The 26,334-nt window shown below is 37.0% G+C and overlaps 2 protein-coding genes, 2 long non-coding RNA genes and 1 pseudogene across 6 annotated transcripts; 3 read left to right on the top strand and 2 right to left on the bottom strand.

Moving 5' to 3' along the window:
• Positions 1-47: 47 nt before the first annotated feature.
• mxra7 (matrix-remodelling associated 7) lies at positions 48-12,844 on the bottom strand. Of its 2 annotated transcripts, none has more exons than XM_084134676.1 (4): positions 12,344-12,844; positions 11,773-11,902; positions 10,372-10,468; positions 48-637 (listed from the first exon to the last, which is right to left on the bottom strand). In XM_084134676.1, exons 1-4 carry the CDS (start codon positions 12,620-12,622, stop codon positions 523-525), a joined length of 621 nt encoding a protein of 206 aa, XP_083990802.1. In that variant the 5' UTR covers positions 12,623-12,844; the 3' UTR covers positions 48-522. The 2 variants fall into 2 exon arrangements, with proteins under 2 accessions (XP_083990802.1, XP_083990803.1); XM_084134677.1 differs by lacking the exon at positions 48-637 and adding an exon at positions 9,625-9,717 and having other exon boundaries at positions 12,344-12,760.
• An 819-nt stretch (positions 12,845-13,663) lies between these two features.
• gip (gastric inhibitory polypeptide) lies at positions 13,664-14,921 on the top strand. Its single transcript, XM_084134833.1, has 5 exons — positions 13,664-13,737; positions 13,817-13,904; positions 14,245-14,373; positions 14,459-14,554; positions 14,639-14,921. Exons 2-5 carry the CDS (start codon positions 13,822-13,824, stop codon positions 14,646-14,648), a joined length of 318 nt encoding a protein of 105 aa, XP_083990959.1. The 5' UTR covers positions 13,664-13,737; positions 13,817-13,821; the 3' UTR covers positions 14,649-14,921.
• Positions 14,922-18,313: 3,392 nt separating this feature from the next.
• Positions 18,314-22,825, top strand: LOC311095936 (vacuolar-sorting protein SNF8-like; annotated as a pseudogene). Its single transcript, XR_014609506.1, has 8 exons — positions 18,314-18,677; positions 18,762-18,812; positions 18,910-19,037; positions 19,363-19,467; positions 19,841-19,913; positions 19,994-20,135; positions 20,214-20,288; positions 21,134-22,825. The product of XR_014609506.1 is annotated as a vacuolar-sorting protein SNF8-like (transcript).
• A 1,059-nt stretch (positions 22,826-23,884) lies between these two features.
• LOC311095940 lies at positions 23,885-24,504 on the bottom strand. The gene is made up of 3 exons (XR_014608924.1): positions 24,360-24,504; positions 24,179-24,274; positions 23,885-24,094 (listed from the first exon to the last, which is right to left on the bottom strand). It is a non-coding gene; the product is annotated as an uncharacterized lncRNA (long non-coding RNA).
• Positions 24,505-24,734: 230 nt separating this feature from the next.
• Positions 24,735-25,574, top strand: LOC311095941. The gene is made up of 3 exons (XR_014608925.1): positions 24,735-24,961; positions 25,295-25,436; positions 25,544-25,574. It is a non-coding gene; the product is annotated as an uncharacterized lncRNA (long non-coding RNA).
• The last annotated feature ends 760 nt before the right edge of the window (positions 25,575-26,334 follow it).

A 26,334-nucleotide genomic window follows, 5' to 3' on the forward strand; every position in this document is an offset into this window, starting at 1 on the left:
TCTATGGGCAGTGTTTAAAAATAAAACCATGAATAACTATTAAAATATACAATAAAGCAAAAAGTGTTTTTTTTATTATTATTATTTATAAAAACAACACTAATAATGTGTCCATTTTGCATACTTGTAACTTAAGCACAGTGTTAACACATAACTAGAGTTAAAATTCAGTTCATACCGTACATTTGTAATATGGATTTGGTTTGAACCGACATGCACTACACCCATAATGTGAAGCTAAAGAGACTGCTACTAAACTTATCCAGACTTTTTCGATTCTTCATTACTAATTTTATGTACAAAATTATATGAATGACCAATAAATACATGCAAGACATAAACAAACCCCTTTTTTCATATTTGAAATATTTTTAAATATGTGACTTCAATCAATTTGATCTAGTAAAATCATTTGTCAATTATTTGTGACAGGTATTAATTTGAACACTTGCATAAAAAGTATCTGAATCTATGAAGATGACGAAGAGCTTAACCAAATCCACATATACAGACATCCCGGTGTCAAATAGAGTAGAGTTTAAGCTGTTCTTGTAAATCGCCCTCGGTCACGTCACCGAACGTGTCTTGTTTGTCTCTGAGAAGCTGGAAGATGGCAGCCAACTGCTCCTGCTGAACCCTGTTACAGAACACACACACATTATAAAATATATTGCAGTCTGTACATTCATACTGTACCAACAGCCAGTGTTGGGGAAATTTACTTCTAAAAGTAATGTTACAATATTGCGTTACTCCCTAAAAACTAACAAATAGCATTACTTAGTAACTTTTCATGGAAGGTGATGCGTTACGTTACTTTTGTGTTACTTTTTCTCAGTAATGTAATGTTTCTTGCTTGTTTGTTTTTTTATATAAAAAAACTAAAATTCTATTTTTGACAAATGTAAAGGCTGTTTCACACCAAGAGTGAAATGAATAAGACTCAGACTGGAGGAGATGAAAACTCACTCGAAGTTCAAACAAACCTTTCAGCTGTGCTGCCATTCTGGACTGCAAAATAATGGGACACAGGAGAAGGAAGTTCAACACTTACTTAAAAACAAATGTGACTAAGAGTGACTAAAGTCATTTTTGCTTATTATAATTGCTGAATTGGATCATCGAAGGTCAGCAGCAAAGACATTGGTTAATAAAGTGAGATTAAATACATAAAGTATATTTGTTTTATTTGACATGGACAGGAGAGGTGTCTGTCCATAAATGAGAAAACAAAGTAACTTGGGTTACGTATTTGAAAAAGTAACTCAGATATTTTATTGTACATTTGAAAGTAATGCATTAATTATTATTTTAAAAAAGTAATCTGATTTCGAAACTCACATTACTTGTAATGCGTTACCCCAAACACTGCCCACAGCTGCGTTCAAACATTTGCATAAACCTTGCAGAACCTGCTAGATATTAATAATTTTTCCAAAATGGGAGGATTCATAAACATTTCTTTTTTGGGGATTTTTTTCATGTTTTGTTTTTTTTTATCAATGTTGTTATGTTCACAGGTGTCCCTTGACTAGACATTAGTCTTGTGTATTTAAGCCCTCATATTTGCCATATGTCTTTGTCAAGTATTGTTTGTGTAACTACTGTTTGTAATCATTCATGTTTTGAGTTCATGACATGCCTTTGTTTTATATTTGATCTTGTTTTGAATAAATGCTGCACTTGCGTCTTCAAACTTGCCTTCAGTGGACTTACTTACAGAATATTTGACCTCAACATGAACTCAGCAGTTGCCCTCCTTTGCCTTTGTCAAGGCAAACGGTCCATTGAGGACTATGTTGAAGATTTTTGTGGACTATGCTGCTTGGTAGATTTTAATGATGTGGTACTCAAAGACATTTTTCGTGTGGGTTTGAACAAACCCATTAGTTCACAGCTCCCTGGGGGGAAAATACACTGGCCCCTGGAGAAATATATCGACCATGCCCTTCTGCTGAGCGGTTCCTCATTTACTGTGGGAATTGTGGATAAGGGGCTCCACAATCCCACAGTGCACACCACAGTGAGCTTCTTCACATCATGCCTGCCGAGCCTGAGCCTCTTCACGTCATGCCTGCCGAGCCTGAGCCTCTTCACGTCATGCCTGCCGAGCCTGAGCTTCTTCACGTCATGCCTGCCGAGCCTGAGCTTCTTCACGTCATGCCTGCCGAGTCTGAGCTTCTTCACATGTCAAGCCTTCTGAGCCTAAGCTTCTTCACGTCATGCCTGCCATGCCTGAGCTTGTTCACGTCAGGCCTTCTGAGCCTGAGCCTCTTCACGTTATACCCCCAACACTGCCCACAGCTGCGTTCAAACATTTGCATAAACCTTGCAGAACCTGCTAGATGTTAATAATTTTTCCAAAATGGGAGGATTCATAAACATTTCTTTTTTGGGGATTTTTTTCATATTTGTTTTTTTTTATTTAGTACTGCCCTGAATAAGCTGAAGAAGTCATTTTTATGATCCCACTTATTTTGTAGATTCTGCAATGTGTATGTTAACATATCACCACAACTGTATAGTAATGACACTAGATCTACTGATCTGTCACATTTTGGTTTTGTTTCATGATCTTGTTTCATGTCTGTCACGTGAACCCCTGTTATAGTCATGTGATCCTGCCATATGTTCCCCATGTGAATGTGTCATGTTGTCATTGGTTGATTGTCTTGATTATGTTCACAGATGTCCCTTGTCTAGTCATTAGTCTTGTGTATTTAAGCCCTCATATTTGCCATGTCTTTGTCAAGTATTGTTTGTGTAACTACTGTTTGTAATCATTCATGTTTTCAGTTCATGACATGCCTTTGTTTTATGTTTGATCTTGTTTTGAATAAATGCTGCACTTGCGTCTTCAAACTTGCCTTCAGTGGACTTACTTACAGAATATTTGACCTCAACATGAACTCAGCAGTTGCCCTCCTTCGCCTTTGTCAAGGCAAACGGTCCATTGAGGACTATGTTGAAGATTTTTGTGGACTATGTTGCTTGGTAGATTTTAATGATGTGGTACTCAAAGACATTTTTCGTGTGGGTTTGAACGAACCCATTAGTTCACGGCTCCCTGGGGGGAAAATACACTGGCCCCTGGAGAAATACATCGACCATGCCCTTCTGCTGAGCGGTTCCTCATTTACTGTGGGAATTGTGGATAAGGGGCTCCACAATCCCGCAGTGCACACCACAGCCAGCACGCCAAAGCCTGAGTCTCTTCACGTCATGCCTGCCGAGCCTGAGCTTCTTCACGTCACGCCTTCTGAGCCTGAGCTTCTTCACGTCACGCCTTCTGAGCCTAAGCTTATTCACGTCATGCCTGCCGAGCCTGAGCTTCTTCACGTCATGCCTTCTGAGCCTAAGCTTATTCACGTCATGCCTTCTGAGCCTAAGCTTATTCACGTCATGCCTGCCGAGCCTGAGCTTCTTCACGTCATGCCTGCCGAGCCTGAGCTTCTTCACGTCATGCCTTCTGAGCCTGAGCTTCTTCACGTCATGCCTGCCGAGCCTGAGCTTCTTCACGTCATGCCTGCCGAGCCTGAGTTTCTTCACGTCATGCCTGCCGAGCCTGAGCTTCTTCACGTCATGCCTGCCGAGTCTGAGCTTCTTCACGTCATGCCTTCTGAGCCTAAGCTTATTCACGTCATGCCTGCCGAGCCTGGCCTTCTTCACGTCATGCCTGCCATGCCTGAGCTTCTTCACGTCAGGCCTTCTGAGCCTGAGCCTCTTAACGTTATACCTGCCTAGCCAGAGATTGCTCACGCCATGTCTGCCGCACCTGTGTCTTCAGACAAGATGACCACCGCGCCTGAGTCAGCTCCGGAAGATGCAGCGCTGATCATAGTGGTCATTGATCATTGTGTGCGTGGGCAGCACACACATCGGCTCCAGCCCGTGAGCCCTCGGCAAAGATGGACGCAATCTGCCCTGTTCCCCTGCACAGGCCTGGCCCGCCATCTCTTCCCCAAGGACTCTTGTGTTTTTGTTTCATGTTGGGCGTCGGGAGCCGCCCATAGAGGGGGGGATTTGTCACGTTTTGGTTTTGTTTCATGTTCCATGTTCTTGTTTCATGTCTGTCATGTGATCCCGTTATAGTCATGTGATCCTGCCATATGTTCCCCATGTGAATATGTCATGTTGTCATTGGTTGATTGTCTTGATTATGTTCACAGGTGTCCCTTGTCTAGTCATTAAGTCTTGTGTAAGCCCTCATGTTTGCCTTGTGTCTTTGTCAAGTATTGTTTGTGTAACCACTGTTTGTAAGTGTTCATGTTTATGTTTTGAGTTTATGCCACATCATGCCTTTGTTTTATGTTTGATTTTATTTTGAACAAATGCTGCACTTGGGTTCTTCAAACTTGCCTTCAGTGGACTTACTTACATGAGTAAAGCAGCAAGATCTGGAGAGTATTTAGCCTATTTACACATATTTGCCCTATTCAAATAATAAATTATGTAAACTCATGACGTGCTTATCCGGGTCTAAAGGAACAATGGGCAAACAATCAAACAGACTGATTATATCTCATAATTCTTTACTTTTGTAGTAGTGGTATCATGACGTGATAATCTGTTTGGTTGCAAAATATTACCTGAATTAAATGAAATCGAATGTATCGTCCTGTGGAATCATTCATTCACAGAAAGCATACGCATATGTTCAACTAATAAAGATCTTCATCGCTGTCAAACAAAAGGGTGCATCTGCAGATTTGCTGTCACAACGCTTTTGATATTAAGACTCCGAGTGTGAAACCAGGAAACTGAACAAACCATTCAAACTGAACCGATTTAGACAGTTCTGCCAACTTGTTTAATTAAGTTTTTGAACAGAATCAACTCAAATCAACTCACTTCTGGCGCTTCACGGTGGCGACAAGTGTCTGTGGTGCACCAGTCAAGTTTGATTTGTTTGTTTTGTATGTTTTTGTTATTTAGTATTTTAAACCTAATGGAGCCCCTTTGGATGTGTTGTGTAGTGCTGCTTTATGGGCTACTGTTGGTCGCTTATTTGCTGTTACCGGCTGCGACACAGATCTTAACAACAGGAGAGCAAGCAGCCACAGCTGAGATCAGCCCGGTGACTGGGGACAATATGGTGATTGCCGAATTTCACTGGAATTGCGAATACAGCATAAAGGAGATGGAGGAGATGTTGTTCCGAATTTCGACTCCCTGCCTAATTATTACCCCCCTCGTTGAAGTCAGTACCTAATTGTGTAATCCTAACCCCACCCCTAATCCTAACCTCTCCCCCAGAACTAATCCTAAACCTACCAATACTAGAGGGGAAATAATTTGGTGATCTTTGCCAACACACGGTCTCTCTCCAAGCAACTATCAGAATTTCAGTCGGCTGTAAGGTATTTCACCGAGTACAGAGACAGTTGCTTGCTGTGTTTCACAGAAACATGGCTTAAAGGGGTCATATAATGCCATTTTTGTACAAGTTATTATGATTCTTTAGGGTCTAAATGAAAAGTTTGTAATACACTTTAATTAAAAATTCTCATTAGTATTGTAAGAAAACACTCATTTTACCTGGTCAAAAACAGCTCTGTTTTCAGCACGCCATTTAAGTGCATGTGTCTTTAAATGATAATGAGCTTTGCTCACCCCGCCCCTCTGTTCTGTGCGTACACAGTTTGTAATAACACAATAACCATAACGCGTTGTTCATTATAAACTTGGGATTATGAAGAATATTGTTGAGAATGTTGTACATAGAAAACATGCCGTAATGTACCCTGAGTGTAAACCTTAGCCGCATTCATCGTGAAGCGTGCAAGCGATTTGCAAAGATTAATATAAAGGTTAATAAAACGTAACACTCACTTTATACTGACCCTCCTTTATAAAGCAGTCTGGTGAGAAATGATTCGCGCAAACATGAAAGCATTGACATTGATCGTGGGGAATACTCCCTTCGAAAACAAAACTCAACCACTGTGTCTTCAGCGGTTCGGATTTAGGAACATCAAAATGACTGCTGTGTTCGTTATTACACCCAAGAACAGAACACCACAATCGCTTAGACGCCATTCTGCTCCAGCGTATCAACAATGTCCGCGCGGACTATGCTCAGGGCGGGTCTGTGTTGAAACGCTGCTGTCAATTAACAATCGTGGGAGGGGCGTCCGACCGTGTGATGTCACACGTCAGACGGCTCGATTTGAGACGGGGGAAAGCATAAGGAGATTAAAAAAGACCACTGGATGGATTTTTATCATTATATGATGGTTGTGTACAGGCACTGCCAACACACATTTCAGTACAATCAACTTGTAAAAGTGCATGTACCATTATATGACCCCTTTAAAGACACGATTGACGACTCTTTACCTGTGAGAACTGATCATGATCCACTAGTAACGGGGAAGAAAGTTGGTGGAGGTGTGTGCGTCTACGTAAACGATAGATGGTGCAAAAACTTCACACTGCAGGAGTCCTATTGCTCAGAGGATACACTCAAAAAAATAAATCGTTGGTGTAACTTAATATAATTATGACACACATTTCCACGCATTTGAATTATGTTATCTCAGCTTAATCTAGGCAAATAGAACCCATAAGCAAAAATCATTGATTCAACTTATTTACTATGGTTGGACACAGCTTAATTTAATGTCAACATTTGTCAGCCCAACTAATTTGCAATGTTTTGGACCAACTAATTTACTTTGCATCCAAATTATGCGATTGTTATTTTCATCATACATTAATATTTCATTTATTTTAGTGACACAGAAGTAAATTGATAGACTACAGCTAGCTATTTGCTAGCAGTAGCACATATCAGCATCTTAAATGCTAAGATTTACATGCTCCTTCAACCAAAGCAGTTAAAAGTAACTGAATCAGTCCACAGCCAAACAAAATGCTCCACACGTCTCCACAATGGTAAACCACTGTAATTTAAATGGTTCTAATAATTCCAATGTAATTGAACAATTACACACTATCAAGTCTTCCCCTTTTCTCATTTTCTCAAAAAAAAACATAAAATAACACTTAATTTTAACATTTATTCTCTCTTAATTCAACCATATGCAAAGCATGCTGGGAACTAACAAGCCCTGCCCAGTTTCAGTTAATGCAACACAAATCATTCATATAATCCAACACAAACGGATTAAGTAACCTTAAATTTTACATATTAAGCAGATTGAACACAATCAAATTAAGTTAGGGCAAAATGGCAGTTGGCGTTGCACTATACTGCCACCCGCTGGATGTAAGAATTTTTTACTTAACATAAATGGTTTGTGTTTAGACAACGCGTTAGGATTTTGTACTGTTAAGTTGAGACATAATTACGTGGACCTTAATAGAAAAAAACATTTAAAGTCAACAAACACAATTATTATAAGTAAACTAAATATAAATATATTATGTAAAGTGCACAACCTTCCTAGTTCATTTTTTTGAGTGTATTGAACTTTTGTCCTTGTCATTAAGACCTTTTTCCCTCCCTAGTGAGTTTGGACAGTTGTTCATTACTATTGTTTATATTCATCCCTGGACGAATTTCCAGGCTGCGGCAGACGTTATATATGATGTTGTGGCTCGGCTGGAAAACATTGCACCAGACGCTCCTAAATTCATACTTGGGGACTTTAATGGTTGTTCCTTAACGCATGTGCTGCCCCATTTTTATCAGTATATTACTTGTCCCACCAGAGGAGAAAGGGTTCTTGATTTGTGCTTTGGTAATATTAAGAGTGCATTAAAGGAGATTCTTAGGAGATTCTCCTTAGGAGAGTCAGACCACAATGTTATTCATTTGGTTCCTCTTTATAAACAGCGGCTTAAAACCAGCATTCAGATACCAGATACCATACCATACCATTCAGATATGGAACGATGAATCTGTGGACTGTCTTAGAGGATGTTTTGACTGTACAGCATGGGATGTCTTTATAGACACCAGTGAGGATCTAGATGAACTAAATCAAGTTGTGACAGATTATATACATTTTTGTGTGGATAAAGTCATACCAAAAAAAAATATTAAAATGTATCCAAATGATAAGCCGTGGATAAATGGGGAATTAAAGGCAGCATTAAAGAAGAAAAGATTGAGAGGATAATGAGGGATAACAATCTAAGGTAGGCATGGCAGGGAGTGTATACAATGATAGGACAGGAGAAGAGGAAATCAATTCAGAGTAATCATGGGGATGATTGGACCTTTGCAAATTAACTATATATATTTTTTGGTAGATTTGAAACATTAGATTTTAAGACTGAGCGGAATTTGATTAGACGTCAATTGAATGTAGGCCAGGAGGTAATTATAACATCTAAAGAAGTTTGTAGGACCTTAAAAAGGGTTAATACAAGGAAGTCAGTAGGCCCTGATAGAATAGCAGGTAGGGTACTTAAGGAGGAAGGAGCTTAGTATAATTTACAGTCATCTGTTTCAAGTTTCTGTGGATATCACTACATGATATACTACACATGAAGGAACTGAACTATTTTACACCTATTGAATGAACTGAAATGGATTCAACAATTTTTTTCCCTTTTCACACAAACTGAACTACTACACATATTAAACGGACTGAACTATTTTACACATATTGAGTGAACTGAACTCTATCATACAATGCAAACTGAATTGCAGAATTTAATATTTTTATTTATTTATTTTTTATTGTGTTATATTGTTGGTGTTATACATGATTGTGTTTATTTCGCTTTGCCTTGAGTACAACCAAGTTAAATGGGAAGCTCGTTTCCGCCACAGAATAAAACATTCCTCCGATAATTCCTCAGAATTGCGAGATATAAACTCTCAATTGCGTGTTATAAAGTCAGAATTGCGTGATATAAAGTCCCAATTATAAATAAAACTACTAATACTGTCTTAAACAGGGTAAATAGAGTCTTAATTTGGAATTTGTGGCCCTTCACATTTTATGCAATTTAAATCTGTCCCTCTTGGCCTCTGAACTTTAGTACCCCTGCTCTAGTCTGTAATTGTGAGTTTATCTAACATGATCACTGAGGTGTGTTAAAGTGTATGCTGTTTAAACAGAAAATGCCATTGTTTACCTAGTTGAGTATATATTGGGTCGATGCAAACTACATGCAATGTTTAAGTCAAACAGGAAAACTGTGGAATTATAATATTAAGGTAAAACTGCCTGACAGAACTGTTTGCTGGTAAAGTTTATTTAAGAACAATTATTTCAAAATGTTGGTTATGGGTGGAGTTAAAATAAAGAAAGATTGTTTGCATGGGTCATACACGATTGACTGAGTCTTACTAAGTAAGGGTAAGACTTACTCAAAGTGAACCTTGATTATACTGTACATTTATATTATAATGATGTATGTACATGTATGTACAATGTGAATTAAATGTTATTATTTAAATTCTGAGATCTGCATCTGGTATTGAGACAAAGAGAAAGGATGTGAAGAAACACTACCATTCAAAAGTTTGAGGTCAGTAATGATGCATTGAATTGATCAGAAGTGACAGTAAAGACATTTCTAATTCTACAAAAGTTTCTATTTAAAATAAAAGCTATTCTTTTTGAACTTTCTATTGATCAAAGAATCCTGAAAAAATCATGGTTTCCAAACAAAAAAAATTTAACAGCAAATTATTTTCAAAACTGAAAATAATAATAAAAGTTTATTGAGCAGCAAATCAGCATATTAGAATGATTTCTGAAGGGTCATGTGACACTGAAGACTGGAGTAATGATTCTGAAAATTCAGAAGTAATAAATTACATTTAATATATTAGAATAGAAAACAGTTATTTTAAATCATAATAATATTTCATAATATGAAAGACTTCAATATGAATAAAAGACTTCTTTCAAAACCATAAAAATAAAATCTAACCCAAACTAAACTCTGCTTGCAACAAAGTCTATTTTACGATCTTGATCTTGTTACATGCTCTAAGAACTGTACATGCTAAGAAATAATTATTTTTCGGTGGCCATGAAAGATACGCTTTTCTTAGAATAAATAAATAATCAAAATAGTTCGTTGGACGAACTGATTAATTGATTGTAATATTAATTTAGCTACATCAAGTTAATCCAATTAACTGACCCAAATATTAATAATTAATTATTAATATTTCCCCTTTGAACTAACTCGTTACACAGCGTTGACAAGTTTCCATGCTTCTGAATGCTTCTGTGTGAGTGCAGCACAATCTCTGATCTCTGAGTGCGAGTGTCAGTTAAGTCACCGCATTAATATAGAACCGTGTTTAAACTGACTGGAACTACCTGTGCATTACATGTTTGAAAGCACACCTTCCAGCCAATCAGAATTGAGTATTCATACAGAGAATGGTGTAATATGTTCACAAATTATGCTATATTTAGGGGTGTATTGAATCACCTCTGCTCTTCCTCCAGTTCTTCTTTGGTCATCATCTTTTCAAGCTGGCAGGTCCTCAGCATGCCAGCCATATACTTTAAGGGTTTATTCTCAGCGTCTATTGCAGAGAGAAAGATGTCAAACCACTGCAATTTGTTCACAAATTTACCATCCTACAAGACACAAGTAAATTATTTGTAACCTAAGTAAAAGTAAAGTGAAAACAGCTTCCGAATAGCCAAACAGTAATGCTTGTGAAGCCTGCAAACCGTGGATTTGTTTAGTCAGTTTATTATGTTTAACAAAAGTCAAATAAAACTTCCCTAGTAGACAAAATTAGCCTTAAACATTGTTTGCCAATAAGGTCACAGACATTTCTTATCATGATTTTTTATTTTTATTATCTATTTTATGACCCATCCATCGTGATTTACTTTTGTGGCTGCTTTTTGCGATTGCTGCTTTCCTTTAGCGACAACCTTTTTTTGTCTTTTGATCATTTTGTCAAATACACATCAAAATGTGCATTTATTCTAAACATGTGACAATATGTAGGAAATTACATATAAAGCATACCAAGACCTATCCTTGTAAAAAAAGTAATGTTTTCAGACACTTATTATAAGTGTACTTCTTTACAGTATGATCTAATGATTTAAAATGTAAAGACGTTGACGTGCTTGTGACGTCAGAATTTCAGAAACACCAGCGATTTCAAACCGCGTTTTTGAGACTGTATTTTTTTCACTGCAGTTTTAAGGAGAAAATACTCAGCAATGGCGTTGACTTATGAATTTGCACATGGTTTGTCTTAAAGCATATTAAAAACACCACATATACATATAAACAACATTAAAAGCTTGATTTTCACCACAGGGGGACTTTAAGTACATTTAAGTGGGCTTATATTTCATTAGTATTATATTATCTGTAAGTACAGCTTTTTTTTAAATATACTTTAAGATTTGAAGTATGCATTCAATGCAGTTAAGAGCACTTCTTTTTGCACAAGGGTAAACCTACTATGACTAAGAAAATTCCCCTCAGTTCTAAAGCAATAACGATAATGTATCCTGAGCAACATTGTGTACAACGCCACTAAATGATTACAGGAGAGATCAAAGTTTTAACAAAACTTAATATTTAATAATAGCATGTGGGTCAGATTGAAAAAAAATAACTAAACATGGAACCTGAGAATGCATTCCAATACAACGCAATTCTTGTTATTAAAATAATTATTAGGTTACATTTTTATTGAAGTAATATCTGTGAATACATTTATATTCACAAATCTGATGTCTGAAAAATAGTTTAAAACCAGTCTAATATAACACTTATGAAGCAGTAGCCCACAAAGTATTTATATTAACAGGAAATTAGTAAAGAGGGTTATTATTATTATTATTATTATTATTATACCAGGCGATTGAGCATAATCCTTCAGAGCATTCCTTATCCCTGACTCAGAGGAATCCTCGCCCCATCCAATGGTGGAGTGAACTGGAGAATCAGACTTACACACTTCTTCCTCATTATCAGAGTTTGAATCCTGAGGTAAAGACAGAATCAGTAAATGGTTGATTACAGAAAAAGGGTCCAATTCTCATTATTAACTAGTTGCTTATCTTTATCTGTTTTTGAAATCACTCCACTTGACTACAATATTGGCTGTTTATTAGTACTTTTAAAGCACATATTAATCATTATTCTGCATGACAATATTCTACATCCCTAATCCTATTCCTACCCAATACCTAAACCTAACACCTACCCTACTAACTATTAATAAGCAATAATTAGGAGTTTACGGAGGCAAAAGTCGTTGTTAATAGTTAGTTAATGGTGAGAACTGGACCCTAATCTTAAATGTGACTGAGAAATATTCAAGAAATAATTTCCTTTGTGTTTTTAATTGTGTTGTAATTTATTTATTTATTTTTACTTGTAAACTATTACAAATGCATTCATAAAAAGCAGAATAAATCCTTACCTTTACATGTTTCAGAGTTTCATTTTTGGCTTTGAGGATCTTTGCACCAGATTGCAGGTGTTGTCTGGTTTCATTACAGTGTTTCTCAGGATGATACTGTGAGGAAGCTCCAGGCTCTGGACCAGCTCTCTCCTCCACAACAGCAGCACCACTAGTTTGATGGGTGCACTTTGACGGCACAGGGCCTTTATTTTTGCCCAAAACAACTGCTGCTACTATAACTGCAAGCAGCGTAAATAGCATCGCCGGCCAAAATAGATCTGAGGTTGCATCCATCATGACTATGAATAACTTTCTTAGTTGGTATATCCGATTAACTATTAACTAACGCTGACGTAGGCGTTTTCTTGTTTGCTGACACGCGTATTTTAATAAATGCATACTTTGACAACGTGCAACTGCGACGAATTTATCTGTTTTTTAAATCACTACACTTGACTCTATAGGTCAGACCCTACAGAAATAAACACGAAATTTTATGGATCTACTCACACCGGAAGTTCTTATTTCAAAATAAAAGCTTTAGAAATGTCAGTCACAAAAGCACTGAAGAAGCATTACAAAGATTGATTATTTTATTGAAGATATTTGAACGAACTTAATTAACTTCGTATTATTTAAGTATTGCGTTTGTAAAATAATAATAATAATACTAAATACAAATTTGTACCTTTAGTGTATAGTGGACGGGCATATCCACACAAATTTAAACTTTAATCTGTGCCAAGAACATACAGGATGTGTATATGTATGCACACATTGCACAGAATATATTCAAATCTATGTTCAGTCAAAATGTTTACAACATTACTTGCAGTACTAATAGTAGAATTAGTAGAAATAGCAGAATTAGTAGAAATATCAATGGTTATTTTTGTTTATTTAAATTTAATAATACATCTTTACCATTCTTTCCTTTAATTTTGTATATCCATCACCACTGTTGTTATGGCTACAAGAACATAAGAACCTTTTAGAAATACATAATCTGTTTGCTTTTCTTAAAATGCCTGAAAATGTACACCTCGAGTCATTAGCTTGGTACATTTCCTTACATCAACAAATACTAGTCAGATTGTGTATACTGAAAATGTGTTTGACTTTTAAAATTAATGGTTTAATGGGGTCATTTCACTATTTTCAGTTCCACGACCATGATATTTGTCCAGTACAAACCACAAAGAGTGTAAAAAGATTTGACACCTAAGACTGTAAGAAAAAGCAGCCTTATCAGATTTTATGTCTATGTATCGCCCTCATTATTAATTGTTTTAATGATGTGGAAATAAGTTGTTGTTCTGCTGTTAATGTCAATCACATTGTATAAAAGACCAGAGCAGATTGCTGTAGTTGTGCACCAGTTTAAGCCATTATAGGGACCAGAACCAAAAAAGGTAGGTCTAAAGTCATTTGAAATCCACTATACTTGTTGTGAATGGTGTTTTCTCATCTGTTTTGATGTATTTAAATAAGGAAAAATGAAGGCTGCCGTATTTGCATTGGTTTTGATATGCCTGGGAAGTTCATGGTCATGTGCAGGATCCCAGCCTGTTGATAGCAGGTAAGATCATAATTAAACATCATCAAATCATTTTCAAATAATACATTTACATATGTATATGTATATAAAAATGCGCCAACACTTATTATGATAAAGTTCCATTTGTTTGTTAACTATAGTTAAAATAATTAATAATTAAAATAGTTAAAATATAGTTAAAAAGTTTAAATAATGTCAAGATTAATAAATGCTGTAACAAATGTACTAGGCCTAATGTTAGTTAATACAATAACAACATTAATTAAAAATGAGGCCTTATTGTAAAGTGTCAAGACAAATGAAATAGAAGATTGTTTTGTTTGTATGCTTTATTTGTTTTGTTTTCAAATATCATTAATAGCTCAATCCAGAAGTTTAGCCGTCGTTATGCTGAATCAACCATTGCAAGTGACATCAGCAAAATTGTGGACTCGATGGTTCAGAAAAACTTTGTCAACTATTTGCTCAATCAGAGAGAGAAGAAGAGCGAGTAAGTTTGGGGAAATGGACAGCATGTATATGTTACATATTCAGGTTGCATAAAGTAACAGGCAGCATCTGATGCTCATTTACAGACCAACTATGGCAGATGATTCAGACACTCGCATCTTCAATGACCTGCTGAAAAAAGAGTTTGTGATGTGGGTTCAGAGTAAAGCCGATGCCTTCAAGTAAGTTGCCTTCTGCAAGTGAAAATAATCAGGATTTACCATTGTGTAAATTGCATTTTATCATGTTTTATTCGTGACCCACAGGAATCAATAAAGCTAAACAGGACGTGCCTCTAAAGCGACCTGAGAACAGATCGAATTTGAAGAGCAAAGGAGTGTACCAGAATATTTCACATTTTTTCCTAGACATCTCAATGGCAAAAAGTGTCCAAATCACCCTGGATTCACCCCTATCTAAATATCTTGTCATGTATCTCTAAATGAAAATCGGTTAGCCTAATTATAATTAAATTGTTTTCAAAATCATCAATTGTCATTTGTGATTTTTTTTAGCATTAGAAAAAAAAATATGTAGAGCTGTTCGCTCATGACGTTTAAATGGATAGTTCACAAAAACTTACTCACCCAAGTTGTTCCAGACCTGTATGAGTTTCTTTCTTCTGATGAATTAAAAAGAAGATATTCTGAAGAATGTTGGTAACAAGACATTTGACGGCATCCATTGACTTCCATAGGAAAAAAAAAATACTACAGAAGTCAGTGGCTACCATCAATAGTCTGGTTACCAACATTTAAAATGTCATCTTTTTAGTTCAACAGAGGAAAGAAACTGGTTTGGAACAACATGAGGGTGAGAAAATTATGACAGAATTTTCATTTTTGGGTGAACTATCCCTTTAATATGTATGCATGTCCACAGAGGCATTATTTGGGAATCTTTTTTTTTTCTCTTTTTTTTGTCAAAATTAATTCTGTCCTCACCTCTCTTTGAAAGCAACTGAGAGATGAATCATATCAAATCCTACATTTATTAATTTAATTCATATAAGTAAAACAAAACACATTTGCACCACCCAGAAGATCAGGGGCCTGATATATAAACCTTGCCACGCATTCATTAGGTTTATATATATATATAGCATAAATCTGGTTTATAATAGTTAACTAAAAACTAAAACCATAAAAAATGTGTTACCTATAAAATACACTTTAACTGAAATAAAATATAAAAAATCAACCTATTTTTAGCAGCAACATTTCTCATTTTCATGTAGTTTAACTTACACATAAAAATTAAAAAACTAATAAGAATAACAAAAACACAACTAAATTACTTAAGCTAATTTAAAATATGAATTAAAAAACTATATATAATATGTGATAATATGTAAATATGTGAGCACGGTCCAACAGAATGATATCAATTTACCCTCATATGCCACATAGAAAGGTAGGACATCTAGTGGTGAACATATGAGGCTACAGGTGTAAAAGTCACATTCTCAAAACTAAATTCACTTTGAACACACTCACAGACAAACAGATAAACCGAGACAGGCAGAAATATTCTATAAAATACGTTTTATTTGCTTTAAATGTTTTTCATTGTCTGTTTCCTTGATGCTCAGATGATGAGAGTGAGACCACAGCATATGACTTGCTCAGTCTGTTGTGTTTGTTGACGAGCAGGTGTTTCATGGCTGGATCATTGCGGTATCTTTCGTGCAGTAACTGCCTTTGTATTTTCTCCTCTTCTCTGATCTTCTTCTTCTCTCTCTCTGCAGTGACCTTTTTCTCTACCAGGTTATAAATGAGAAGAAGTCCCTTCTCCTTTCTGCTGGACTTCTGGCTGATTTTGCTGCTGCTTTCAGGCTCCTGTAGGTACGTCTTTTTCGCCTTTGCGGGAGGTGGAGTAATATCTGCTGCCTGCTCTGTCTTTCTATCTTCTATCTTTTCTTGTCTTTCAGGACTTCTCTTTTCATCTTCACTTTTTTTCGTACGTGTGACTTTTGCACTGTCTCCATCCATCTCCATCCAAGCAAGCTTTGCTTTTGCTGGTGGTGGAGTAGCATAATCAGTCTTTCTCTCCTTTTTCATTCTCCTTTCTTGTCTCAGATCCACCTCCACTACACACCTCATCATTTCGTCATTCATTACAGGTGTTTTATCTTCAACCTCTCTCTCTTTTTTTATTGTCTCTTTCTCAGCCTTGGTATCTTGTGCAGGACTGACATCCATCCAAGCATGTTTTGGCTTTGCTGGTGGAGTTGCACCTGGAAGTTTTATAGTTGAAGAGCATTTCTGTCTCTCCTTCTTTGTCCTTCTCCTCCCTCGCCTTTCAGGTGGACGCTCTTGCTCCACCTCAGCTTGTGCCATCTGAACCATCAGTGGTTCTGCCACAGTGGAAAAAGATATTTCCTCCTCAGCAGGTGGAGTGAGATGCCAAGGTGCTTCCTGAACCATCAGTGTTTCTGCCACTTCAGTGAAGTAGCTTGGCAATTCGTTTTCAAGTTCTTCAAACTGAGCCATCACTGGTTCTGCCACAGTGGAGAAAGATGGCTGTATTTCCTCCTCAGCATGTGCCTCTTGAACCATCAGAATTTCTGCCCCTTTAGAGGGTAGAGGGTGTTGCGGTGCCACCTGGATCAGCAATGGCTTCGCCACTGTGCAGGAACGTGGAAATTTTTCCACTCCGGCATGTGGAGTTTGGGATTCAGGCTCCTCCACTCGAATCATCAGTGGTTCTGCCGCACTGGAGAAATCTGGCAATATTTCCAGCTCAACAAGAGAGTAGTCCATCTCTTCCTCCATGTCTGTATCTTCTGGAGGTCTCTGGATGGGCTCCTCCTGAATGCTGCTACATCCTAGGTTGCCATCACTGCACTGTCTTGACAAGTGGTGTCTTGGCAAGAAGAAGCTAAAGCATCCAAAAAGTTTGCTCAGAAATGTCATTTTCACAATGGATCGCAATTGATCACAATGGATTGACAATTAGGCACTTATCCAAAAATCCAATATCACTAGCAAAAATCAATTCTCTGATATGTCTGCTATGATACTTCTGCAGTAGATTGATAAAATATCCAAAAATCCGATTTGAACTAGCAAATAAACAGTCTGATAATACTGCTAATCGCTGCGTTTTCCTCCTGAACTCAACAGACTGATGCTCAACTTTGCACTTTAGCGCGGCCTCTATGACGTCATAGAGTGTTTGCGTCATAATGGAGCGAGGTCGAGAGGTCCAACAAAGCATTTCGTCATCGAAGAATCTTAAAGCTCTTAAGACAATAAACTTGTTTCAACTTTTTAATTTATTTCATTAAAGCTTTCTGTTCTGTTTCTTATTTTATTTTTTATGAGCATGTACAGGCTATATGTAGCCTATATATATGCTGTTTTGCTTTCTTTATTTCGTTGTATGTAATTTGTACATTTTTGCTATGCAAGTTATATTTTTGATACCTTGGCATTAATAAAAAATAAATAAAATAATAAATAAAATAATAATAATAAAAAAGTTCTAAATAGCAGCCCCAATTACGGCCAAAATCCTTCATTTGAATCTGCTCTTTTGCACACGTTTGATGAAGCCTATGTTGAATATTGAATTTACTAAATTTGATGAAATATTACATACTTGCATGTTTTGTGTAGACATGTGCGTATAATGGGGTTTTGTTTTAAAAATCACATACATTTATGGAAATATCAGTCTGATATGCCCTGTTGAGGATTATTTTTCCAATGAAGCGCTACATTTTGATTAATGACAGCGAGGATTGTTTGTAATAATTCCGCTTTATGTTCTAAACTGCAGAAAGTAACGTTACATTTTAAGTGCGAAGAAAATGTTTTCATGTGAATAATGATCCCACAAAATCTTGACCCATAGATATATCTATGAACTTGACCAAGTAACATTGTTTCGTCAGTTGCTCTCCAGTCCGATGGGTGTCGTTATCGACACATTCACCAAAACATTAGTAACGACGAGCCCTAACTCGTGTACAGAAGAAATAATACACTTCTGTTGATGTCTTCTTTCCGGACTGCTGGAAACTTTGTAGATAAAGAGCATAATTGACAGAGAACAACACTATTAGTTTGTTTTATTGTAATATATCTATTTTAGTTCGCCTGCTTCTTCATTCTGTCTCGATTTGTTACTATGTAGCTCGTAAGCTGTTCAGCTGAATAGGAAGTCAATTACTATAACTTAGTTGTTAGAACAGGAAAATAATACCGTTTCATTTTGTAGTATTTTAGAGATTCTTATTTAGACATCATGCACAGAAGAGGAGTCGGAGCTGGAGCGATCGCCAAGAAGAAACTTGCAGAGGTATGATCACAGCACTTCTGCGAGATTAATTAACTAGGAAAATAATTTAGCATTTTCATCCAGCTAATTTGTTTACTGTCACAGGCAAAGTATAAAGAGAGAGGTAATGTCCTGGCTGAGGATCAGATTGCACAGGTGCGTGTACCCTGATGAGCACGACATGGATTTTGAATGAAAGCAAGCTTTACAGATGTGAAACAACAGTTTCAGAATGTATGTGTTGTCCCTGTAGATGTCAAAACAATTGGAGACCCATTTGGAGGAGTTTGCCAGCAAGCATAAACAAGAAATCCGTAAACTCTCAATTCAGGGTTCAGTTCCAAGAGATGTGTGCCACCATAGGGGTCGATCCACTTGCATGTATGTATTTATCCTAAATGTTTCCCTTTATATGTCATTTTATTATTTACCGTAATATTAAAGTGTAGTCTATACAGTGTGCTCATATGAAATTTGTATAATTTACATTATAAATTCTAAGTATAATTATATAAATTATTACTTTTTTATGATTTATACTCATTCATATACTAATGATAATTTATAATTATACTATATATAAATGATATACAGTATAGTTATAATATAAATAATATGTTATTGTAAGTATAATGATAAATAATTAGAATTTCAGTGAAAAAAGTTATATGACCTTATGAACTTTATTCTTTTTTTTTTTGTGCAGCTGGAAAAGGATTTTGGTCTGAGATGCTTGGAGTTGGAGATTTCTACTATGAGCTTGGTGTACAGATCATTGAAGTCTGTTTAGCTTTAAAACACAGAAATGGTGGTAAGTTTTGTCATTTCATTGGGTTAAAGTGGTATTGCATATTATCAATTAAACGGGCTTATATTGATGGTAGTATTTTGTGCCTTGGAGATATTGCATATGTGTGGCAAAACAAATGCTCTATTATGATTATTCAGCTGTCTGGACTCCTTGATTCTGATTGGTCAATCGTGGCATTTAGAAGTCAGATATTTCTAAATAATGTTGACACGTTCCTAGACACTCTCTAAAACACCATACAAGACCTGATCACCTTGTCACCTGGTTTGTTTTGCAGTAATGACCACATAACTGCCCAGTACAACTCTCTAAAACTTCACTTTCAATCAAAATAATTGTAAGTATTAATCAATAAATGATATTATTGGTGCAGGTCTCATCACATTGGAGGAACTTCACCACCGTGTCTTGAAAGGAAGAGGGAAGTTTGCTCAGGATGTGAGCCAGTGAGTGTCTTTGATTGTACTGTTCTCTATCTATTCTGAACACATGAACTCTCTCACCACCCATTAATGTCGTCACTCAGGGATGACTTGGTGCGGGCCATCAAGAAGCTCATGGCCATGGGAAATGGCTTCGGGATGATTCCCGTTGGAGGTTCTTATCTAGTCCAGTCGGTCCCAGCAGAGCTCAACATGGATCACACTGTTGTCCTTCAGCTAGCAGAGGTAATCAATACTAGACACAAAGTCTGAGGCCTTTACACTTCTGTGATATCAGATCTGATCATTGGCCTTGTTTTACAGAAAAAGGGCTATGTGACAGTGAGCGAGATCAGAGACAGCCTCAAGTGGGAGAGAGAGCGGGCCTGTCACGTTCTTGTAAGTGTGCAGGAAAAACAAAACACCAATCTGAATGCTTTTATATCACAAATTAAAGAGGACCTATTTTGCCCATTTGCAAAATCTTGATTTTGGGGTCTACTTGAATAGGTTTTCATGCTTGAATGTTAAAAAAAAAACACTATTTTTCATTTTACATTGTTACAGAAGCTCTCTTCCCAGTCTATCTGTTTAGTTTTGTCTTATAAAGCCCCTCTTTCAGGGAGTTCAAAAACAGAGCTTACTGATATAGAGAATAACTCCCTTTGGAGTGGACTTTGGTTGCGTTCAGACTGCAGGTAAATGTGGCCCAAATCTATTTTTTGCTTCCATGTGACTCAGATCTGTTTTTCTAATGATAGTGTGAACAGCACAAACCACATGGAATCTAATCTTTTCAAGTCATATCAGAATTCATGCGACTTTTACCGTCACTCTAGATCAGTGGGAAACTCTAAAAAGTTATGGAAGAGCATTGACAAATTACTTGGAAGGGAAAAATCAGCAAATAAACATTTAAAACTCATGGTGGATGGCTGTATCCAGGATGATGATCAGATTATTGCGGAATGTTTTAATGATTATTTTATAAATTCGGTATGGAAATGAGTCTAAGTTCACCAAAAATTCAACTCACACAAGCTTTAACCTGTAATGATTCTGCTTTTAAACCAAAAAAATTGGATCTGAGCAATAAATCGGAATTGAGCACCAAGGAATTTGTGCTTTGCAACTTTACTGAACTTTTTCTTGCTCAAACAGCAACATTACACACTGAAGAAAGTTGAAAATGTACAAAAAAAAGCATAATAGGTCCTCTTTAATATCTTTTGCACTGTTTTCAGGATCACCTGCTGAAAGAAGGCTTAGCGTGGCTGGACTCCCAAGCTGCAGTGGAGCCACAGTACTGGCTGCCAGCTCTGTTCGCGGAACTGTTTTTGCAAGACGTGACTCACGCCTGAGGAGGCCAGCCAAATGACACCTTGAGAATAAGACACTATTTTGTAAATATATTGTCATGCAAGGAGGAGGAGATCAGGGTGAAGGTCAAAGAATGTCAGTAGTATTAACATATACTTTGTGTCACTTTTGGTTGATTTATGACAAGCCAGTGAGACAGTGCAGTGATGGCAACCTAGGATGTAGCAGCATTCAGGAGGAGCCCATCCAGAGACCTCCAGAAGATACAGACATAGAGGAAGAGATGGACTACGAGGACTCTCTTGTTGAGCTGGAAATATTGCCAGATTTCTCCAGTGCGGCAGAACCACTGATGATTCGAGTGGAGGAGCCTGAATCCCAAACTCCACATGCCGGAGTGGAAAAATTTCCACGTTCCTGCACAGTGGCGAAGCCATTGCTGATCCAGGTGGCACCGCAACACCCTCTACCAGATGAGGTGGAAACATGGACATCTTTCTCCACTGTGGCAGAACCATTGATGGCTGAAAAGGAAACTCCCCCTGATGAGGTGAATAAATCGCCATGTTCCTCCACTAAAGGGGCAGAAATTCTGATGGTTCAAGAGGCACATGCTGAGGAGGAAATACAGCCATCTTTCTCCACTGTGGCAGAACCATTGATGGCTCAGTTTGAAGAACTTGAAAAAGAATTGCCAAGCTACTTCACTGAAGTGGCAGAAACACTGATGGTTCAGGAAGCACCTTGGCATCTCACTCCACCTGCTGAGGAGGAAATATCTTTCTCCACTGTGGCAGAACCACTGATGGTTCAGATGGCACCAGCTGAGGTGGAGCAAGAGTGTCCACCTGAAAGGAGAAGGACAAAGAAGGAGAGACAGAAATGCTCTTCAACTATAAAACTTCCAGGTGCAACTCCACCAGCAAAGCCAAAACATGCTTGGATGGATGTCAGTCCTGCACAAGATACCAAGGCTGAGAAAGAGACAATAAAAAAAGAGAGAGAGGTTGAAGATAAAACACCTGTAATGAATGACGAAATGATGAGGTGTGTAGTGGAGGTGGATCTGAGACAAGAAAGGAGAATGAAAAAGGAGAGAAAGACTGATTATGCTACTCCACCACCAGCAAAAGCAAAGCTTGCTTGGATGGAGATGGATGGAGACAGTGCAAAAGTCACATGTACGAAAAAAAGAGAAGATGAAAAGAGAAGTCCTGAAAGACAAGCAAAGATAGAAGATAGAAAGACAGAGCAGGCAGCAGATATTACTCCACCTCCCGCAAAGGTGAAAAAGACGTACCTACAGGAGCCTGAAAGCAGCAGCAAAATCAGCCAGAAGTCCAGCAGAAAGCAGAAGGGACTTCTTCTCGTTTATAACCTGGTAGAGAAAAAGGTCACTGCAGAGAGAGAGAAGAAGAAGATCAGAGAAGAGGAGAAAATACAAAGGCAGTTACTGCACGAAAGATACCGCAATGATCCAGCCATGAAACACCTGCTCATCAACAAACACAACAGACTGAGCAAGTCATATGCTGTGGTCTCACTCTCATCATCTGAGCATCAAGGAAACAGACAATGAAAAACATTTAAAGCAAATAAAACGTATTTTTATAGAATATTTCTGCCTGTCTCGGTTTATCTGTTTGTCTGTGAGTGTGTTCAAAGTGAATTTAGTTTTGAGAATGTGACTTTTACACCTGTAGCCTCATATGTTCACCACTAGATGTCCTACCTTTCTATGTGGCATATGAGGGAAAATTGATATCATTCTGTTGGACCGTGCTCACATATTTACATATTATCACATATTATATATAGTTTTTTAATTCATATTTTAAATTAGCTTAAGTAATTTAGTTGTGTTTTTGTTATTCTTATTAGTTTTTTAATTTTTATGTGTAAGTTAAACTACATGAAAATGAGAAATGTTGCTGCTAAAAATAGGTTGATTTTTTTATATTTTATTTCAGTTAAAGTGTATTTTATAGGTAACACATTTTTTATGGTTTTAGTTTTTAGTTAACTATTATAAACCAGATTTATGCCATATATATATATATATAAACCTAATGAATGCGTGGCAAGGTTTATATATCAGGCCCCTGATCTTCTGGGTGGTGCAAATGTGTTTTGTTTTACTTATATGAATTAAATTAATAAATGTAGGATTTGATATGATTCATCTCTCAGTTGCTTTCAAAGAGAGGTGAGGACAGAATTAATTTTGACAAAAAAAAGAGAAAAAAAAAAGATTCCCAAATAATGCCTCTGTGGACATGCATACATATTAAAGGGATAGTTCACCCAAAAATGAAAATTCTGTCATAATTTTCTCACCCTCATGTTGTTCCAAACCAGTTTCTTTCCTCTGTTGAACTAAAAACATGACATTTTAAATGTTGGTAACCAGACTATTGATGGTAGCCACTGACTTCTGTAGTATTTTTTTTTTCCTATGGAAGTCAATGGATGCCGTCAAATGTCTTGTTACCAACATTCTTCAGAATATCTTCTTTTTAATTCATCAGAAGAAAGAAACTCATACAGGTCTGGAACAACTTGGGTGAGTAAGTTTTTGTGAACTATCCATTTAAACGTCATGAGCGAACAGCTCTGCATATTTTTTTTTCTAATGCTAAAAAAAATCACAAATGACAATTGGTGATTTTGAAAACAATTTAATTATAATTAGGCTAACCGATTTTCATTTAGAGATACATGACAAGATATTTAGATAGGGGTGAATCTAGGGTGATTTGGACACTTTTTGCCATTGAGATGTCTAGGAAAAAATGTGAAATATTCTGGTACACTCCTTTGCTCTTCAAATTCGATCTGTTCTCCAGGTCGCTTTAGAGGCACGTCCTGTTTAGCTTTATTGATTCCTGTGGGTCACGAATAAAACATGATAAAATGCAATTTACACAATGGTAAATCCTGATTATTTTCACTTGCAGAAGGCAACTTACTTGAAGGCATCGGCTTTACTCTGAACCCACATCACAAACTCTTTTTTCAGCAGGTCATTGAAGATGCGAGTGTCTGAATCATCTGCCATAGTTGGTCTGTAAATGAGCATCAGATGCTGCCTGTTACTTTATGCAACCTGAATATGTAACATATACATGCTGTCCATTTCCCCAAACTTACTCGCTCTTCTTCTCTCTCTGATTGAGCAAATAGTTGACAAAGTTTTTCTGAACCATCGAGTCCACAATTTTGCTGATGTCACTTGCAATGGTTGATTCAGCATAACGACGGCTAAACTTCTGGATTGAGCTATTAATGATATTTGAAAACAAAACAAATAAAGCATACAAACAAAACAATCTTCTATTTCATTTGTCTTGTCTTGAAAAAAATGTCATTTATTCCTGTGATGGCAAAGCTGAATTTTCAGCATCATTACTCCAGTCTTCAGTGTCACATGATCCTTCAGAAATCATTGTAATATGTGCTTATTTGGTGCTCAAGAAACATTTCTTATTATCAGTGCTGAAATCAGTTGTGCTGCTTAAAGGTACATTATATAACTTTTGGACCTCTAGTTTTGCAGAGTGTGTGTGTTCACTACACATTGCTCCTAATGTGTGTGCACTAACTTGGATGGGTTAAATGCAGAGGACAAATTCCAAGTTACCATACTTGGCCTTCGCGTCATGTCAAAAGACACGCACGAGTGATGTATATACGCAATTTCCCGCAAAAACCATCCTGACAGGGCTATAACAGGCTTACCGTAGTGAATCAGGGTAAGACAAAAACGTGTTTTGGAAGTAGGATTGATGTTGTATTCACTCATTACTTAAATTGTGTTCATTTTGAACAAATAGAAGTTACATAGCATACATTTAATATTTTTGTGGAATTTTTGTGGATTCTTTGTTGAATATAAAGTTCAAAAGAACAGCATTTATTTGAAATGTCATGTGTCCTTGCCAAATAAAAGTTGTACTGACCCCAAACTTTTGAACAGTAGTACACAAAAGACATTATGGAGTTCAGAGCACTGAACTACATGCCAGTCAATTATTTAATAATTATTAAAATATTCTTATTTGATGTGTGTTTTTTTTTATCTCTAGGAACTGCAGGAAGAAGTAAATAAATTTCGTAGGTTGTTGTTTGACTACCAGGTTGCGTCTGTTGCCGCAATGTCTGATCAACTACCCAACCCTCAAAGCCCACCCACCTCCCATTACTATGAGAGCATCGATGATTTGACAGGTCGGTAAAATAACAGTTATCTTAAAAGTTGAAACATTCAGTTAGACTAAAATCGTCTCAAAAATTAGTGCGTTAACCTGATAACTTATTATATTTGTACATTATAGCAAATCCTGCAGAAACAGAGATACAGGTAATTACTTATTTCTTATGAATACATATATTTTGAGAATGAGTTTCCAGAGTTCAAAATGACTGAATTGTTTGCATTTCCTGATGTGCCGATTAGGGTGTGCCAGCACTGTCAGAAGGGTTTTCCTGGCATCAGCGAGGAGGAATTGGAACAACACGAGCTGTCTCACAAAGTGTGTCCATTCTGCACTCAGATCTTTGATGACTGGCAACAGCAGGAATTTGAAGATCATGTCTACAGTCATGAGGATTAGTCCGTTTGGATTTCTAGATCTGATATAATGTATTTAGGAAAGTATGGTGTCGCTTTTTAAAGTACTGAATGGTTCAGGATTTTCTAGATATGCATCACTTTCGTTATTAGCTATTATAATGAAAATAGTTCTAATAGTTCTCTTAATTGTAACGAATGAGAAGAGGAAGCAAGATGCAAGTAAAAGCTCTTTATTGAATGTATGTTATAATGAAGGTCAAAGTCCAGAACAGACAGGCTAGCGGCGCAGGGACCCCGATGGTCAGATGAACCCGGTGAGTGGAAGTGCAGCAGTGCGGTGAGACGAATCCAGTGATGATAATAATCCAGAATAAATCCACAGGAACACGAACAGGAACAAGGAAGGCACAAGACTCGAGATGCAGACTGGAACACAACCAGGATACCACAAACAACGATCTGACAAGGAGATGAGAAAGTGGTGAGCATATATATAGGGTGATGAGATGAGCTGCAGCTGGTGATGGGAGTGATGAGCTTGATTGCTGATGA

The sequence above is a fragment of the Abramis brama genome, assembly GCF_963993115.1.
Source record: "Abramis brama genome assembly, chromosome: 14".
Classification (NCBI taxonomy): domain Eukaryota; kingdom Metazoa; phylum Chordata; class Actinopteri; order Cypriniformes; family Leuciscidae; genus Abramis; species Abramis brama.

Bases quoted from the DNA above. Each gene is read 5' to 3' on its own strand.
- gip (XM_084134833.1), top strand. From the start codon at position 13,822: ATGAAGGCTGCCGTATTTGCATTGGTTTTGATATGCCTGGGAAGTTCA. The intron at 13,905-14,244 runs GTAAGATCATAA...TATCATTAATAG, and splicing joins TCCCAGCCTGTTGATAGCAG to CTCAATCCAGAAGTTTAGCC. The intron at 14,374-14,458 runs GTAAGTTTGGGG...GCTCATTTACAG, and splicing joins CAGAGAGAGAAGAAGAGCGA to ACCAACTATGGCAGATGATT.
- mxra7 (XM_084134676.1), bottom strand. From the start codon at position 12,622: ATGATGGATGCAACCTCAGATCTATTTTGGCCGGCGATGCTATTTACG. The intron at 11,903-12,343 runs GTAAGGATTTAT...TCTTTACCTCAG, and splicing joins AAACTCTGAAACATGTAAAG to GATTCAAACTCTGATAATGA. The intron at 10,469-11,772 runs GTATAATAATAA...TCTCTGCAATAG, and splicing joins GGATTATGCTCAATCGCCTG to ACGCTGAGAATAAACCCTTA.